The 4,093-nt window shown below is 36.0% G+C and overlaps 1 protein-coding gene across 1 annotated transcript in view; it reads right to left on the reverse strand.

Moving 5' to 3' along the window:
• Positions 1–2,931, reverse strand: part of LOC104526259 (nuclear receptor subfamily 2 group C member 2) — a 14,703-nt gene extending 11,772 nt beyond the window's left edge. The window contains exon 1 of the mRNA XM_010169667.1: positions 2,872–2,931. Coding sequence (XP_010167969.1) covers positions 2,872–2,931 — 60 coding nt within the window. The remainder of the gene's footprint in view (positions 1–2,871) is intronic.
• Positions 2,932–4,093: the final 1,162 nt, after the last annotated feature.

Consider the following 4,093-nt stretch of genomic DNA (forward strand, 5'->3'; position numbering starts at 1 on the left):
CCAGTATTTTTCCAGTCCCATGGCAAAAGATACTTTCAGAAAGGCCCAGGGTTTTGATCGGTTCTTATCACAGCACTGAATGCAACTGAAATCCTCCAGCAATGCAACTGGTGTAAACAAGATCCCAGTAAGCACAGGGCTCAGAGTCATCTCCTGTGACTCTCTCCCTATAGCCCCTGACAGAGAAAAAGGATGCATTGGGAATAGTTTGTGGCTGTCATGGAACCGGAAGGGGACAGTTTTAGCAACTAAAATTTCTTCCTGATCACATCAGAGCTGATGCTGGAAAGAGGAAATAACCCTTATTCCTCCCATCAGTGACAGTTCTGTTTAAAATCTTTGCATTAAAAACTAAGGCAATGCATGGGGAATACATTTCCACTTCATAACCAAATACATCTTCCTTAAACAATATGCAAATCAAATCTAAGTTGGTGCTGGGACTGAACATGGGCCACTGATAAATTGCACAGTGACTACTAAATACTCACGTGAGAAAAGCAGCGTTACTTATTTTTGCATTAAGGCTAAAGTATTTTTTATGCTTTTCAAAAGCTACTAAGGAATTGCTGAAATTCCCTCTGAATCTCCTAGCTGCTCTCTGTTCTCCAGTCTCATTAACTGTAAGTAAAGGCAACTCCACATACTAAAAATGGAACTCTCTCGCCCAATCTTTTCAGAAATACACAGTTGGAAAAATGCAACAAGCAACATGCTATAAAACAGAAGCAAGCAAAAGCAGAGAAACCATTTGAAACCATTACAAGGACAATTTTACAAAGTCCTAAAAGTAGTGTAAGTACAAAAATACATGCAATACTGGACTGCGCTCAGTAACTTCTGTGATACGTTCACAGTTTCATGGAAAACAAACCTGATGAACTATTGCTCAAGAAAGAAAAACAACATATGGCCTACTTGCATGACAGTCTGATTTGGTGATTGGCATCATAGTTCTCAATAAAACCATGCACTACATGTGTGGCACTTATGTTGAAAAAGTTATGCAGATATCAGTAAACTTGCCAATATTTGCATTAAGTAGTCCTGTTTGCAACCTGTCTCTCATCATTCACAAGTTAAAATTCAGTGCATAATTAATGACTCTTTGTCTCCTATTTAATTTTCATTGATGAAAATATGATATTCTGAAAAAGCCTCTCAATTTTTTAAACCAGTGCCAAGTTTCATGCTACATTTTCTCTGAGAAACAGTGCGTGCAAATATAGAATTTTAGCATACTTCAAGAAAACTAGTAACAGATTTACCTGTATTAAAACCTATACCTGACTGAAGACACAAATCGCAGGCAGCCAGCCATTCATAAAGAAATGGTTCAACATTAACATGGTCATAGCATTAATTAATTCTTAATGAGATAAATGCTGCTTATAACTGTTTTTCCATGAACAAAGTTTTCATGGTGTTATGCAGTGGACAGGCATTTAATTTAAGGAGGAGCTGAATACTATAAAGAGATGAAGCCCTCTATTTACCCACCGGCCAGGAAGAAATCACAGAGCTTCATACACTCTTGAGATGGAACGATCTCTCCAGTGGCAAGATACAACCATCACACTATGTTACCACGGTGCATTTCCTGCACGAGGAATTACAAATGTCACATATTTTATGTGCCTTAGATGTGATTACAGCACTCAAGTTCTACCAAAATAGCATAAGGTTTGCCAGTAGTATTTCCGTTACAGGTTTTTATTTCCAAGTTTGTTTGGAAGTCTTTTTAAAAAAAATACAGCTTGTCAAATTGATACCTGGTACAGCAAACTGAAGTGAAAATTCACTTGTCAGTTTTCAGTGTGAAACTTTTTAGTATTTTTAATCTACTCCTTAGATGTTATTTCCAGGATACTCAGTAGGCCATTTTCCACACTATTTAAAAAGAAGCACAAGTTGCTCTAAGTAGGGAATCTTGAATCCATTTCTGAAAACACAATGACATACCTATATATATTCATATATACAGTTTCTTCTTGAACTAAAAATATTTTTTAATATCCAGGTGTAATCTTAGTTCAATAGGTCAAAAAAACCCACCCTAAACTAATGTCTGAAAAGTGGCCTTGTCTACAGAGGTCTCTTAGCCTATTTGCCCTTCCTTATTTATTAAATCCCTTAATTATGTAATCATATGATAAATCATAGTAAATTTGAAGGACATTAAACCAAATATTTTTAAACAGACAAAAATTCTAGTTTATTTTTTGACTGAAGTTTGCATACTGAAGGAAATGAGGTTGCTTTCTGTGGCCATGATCACATGCAGTTTCAGTGTTTATGAGTCGATTTAGACATTTTAGCTGTTGGAACATCCAAGCTTCAGTGAATATACATCAAGACAAGGCATCACTTAATATCACTTTAAGTAGATTTTGTGCTCTCTCATATGCATATGCAGAAAATATAAAGCTTGACTTAAATGAATCACCCGACTGTAAATTCAATATAATGCATAAGTAAAACAGGTAACTTCAAACACTGTTCTCGATTTAGATCACCTCAAGAGATGAGCAGAAACTTTTCATGTCCAAAATGGTTAAGCTAATGATCAAATGATCAGAAATTTTGTTGTATTAACTTTTTAAACAATCCATAATACAGCCAAGTTTCTCTATAGTTCATGTTGAATTTTCTAGTTGCATTCCTAATTTGGGGGCCACCAGAATGAAGCAAGGTAAACAAACCACATATTGGCTGCACTGGTTTCTTGTTTGTTCCCAGGTGTAAAGCAATACTGTTCTATAAAGATTTTCTGTTCCATTTATGTTTAATTGTAAACAGCAATGACTTCCTAATATGTTTTTCATTTCAAAAGCTCATATACCAACTGTTGTGATATCATCTGTCACTCACCTCAGCCACCTGTTGAGTCTCCACTACCTGCTGAGCCAGCACCTCCATATTGGTTGCCATGGTGAAACAAGATCATTAGAGAACCTGTTTGAAAAGATGCCAGCAACTTCCATCAGGCACAGAAGTTAGGTTTGTTCTTATTATTAAAGAAAGCTCTAATATGACTTTTTGATAATTTACAATACTGTTTTGACATATCTGACAAATAAAAAAATGCGCCATGGCTGCATGTGTGTGTGCACATATATATACCCTTATATGTACCGTACCTGCATATTGGAACCATAGTGTTCAAAAAGCTGAGGCACATCGCAGAATCGCTGGGGTTGGAAGGGATCTCAGATCATCCAGTCCAACCCCCTGCTAAAGCAGGTTCCCTACAGCAGGTTGCACAGAAAAGCATCCAGGCAGGTTTTGAACATCTCCAGAGAAGGAGATTCCACAACCTCTCTGGGCAGCCCATTCCAGTGCTCTGTCGCCCTTACAGTAAAGACTTTTTTTAATAAACATAGTTACTCTTTTACTTTATAAAGCCTCTAATATACTATTTTTACTCCAATATTTAAGCTGCAAAGAAGATAAGTTAATTTCATAAATTAAAAAGGATTAATTTGTGTCAACTACTGATGCAGTCTGTGGAATTCACAGATCTCCAAGGCGCTTTCCTCAACCCAAGGAAAGGGAAACCTCACAGTTAAACTGCTTCTACACTATGTGCTGAGCAAGGAATAGCAACCTAAGAACGCTGTTTTGAGCAAATTTTTATTGAGTCATTCCATCAAAATGCCATGTTCATCATATTCTTACAGTAATCTTGCACAATAAGGGAAAAAAAATCCTGTCACATCTAAGATGTATTTTCTATTATCTAAACTAGTTTTTTATTGTAATGTGATAGTATTATCACCCTGAGGAGAATAAGCCTCAGAATTGTTTTGTCCTATTGTGAGTGTCTGTTCCTTCAACTTTATGCTCTTCAGGGCTTCAAAAAAAAAAACCAAAACAAAACAAAACACAAAAAAAACCAACAAAGCAAATAGAAAAAGGAAAAAGAACCAAACAAAAAACCCATTTCCAATATATTTTAAATGATCATTATTAGGGCAGTATTTCTCCAAGGGTAAATTTAATTAAGATTTCAAATTAATGCATTCACTTTTTAATTGTGACTTGCTCATTACAGAGCCAGAGTTCAGATTCTGACCCAGCTGTAGGTAATGAA

Source organism: Antrostomus carolinensis, unplaced genomic scaffold (assembly GCF_000700745.2).
Source record: "Antrostomus carolinensis isolate BGI_N321 unplaced genomic scaffold, ASM70074v2 scaffold47996, whole genome shotgun sequence".
Classification (NCBI taxonomy): domain Eukaryota; kingdom Metazoa; phylum Chordata; class Aves; order Caprimulgiformes; family Caprimulgidae; genus Antrostomus; species Antrostomus carolinensis.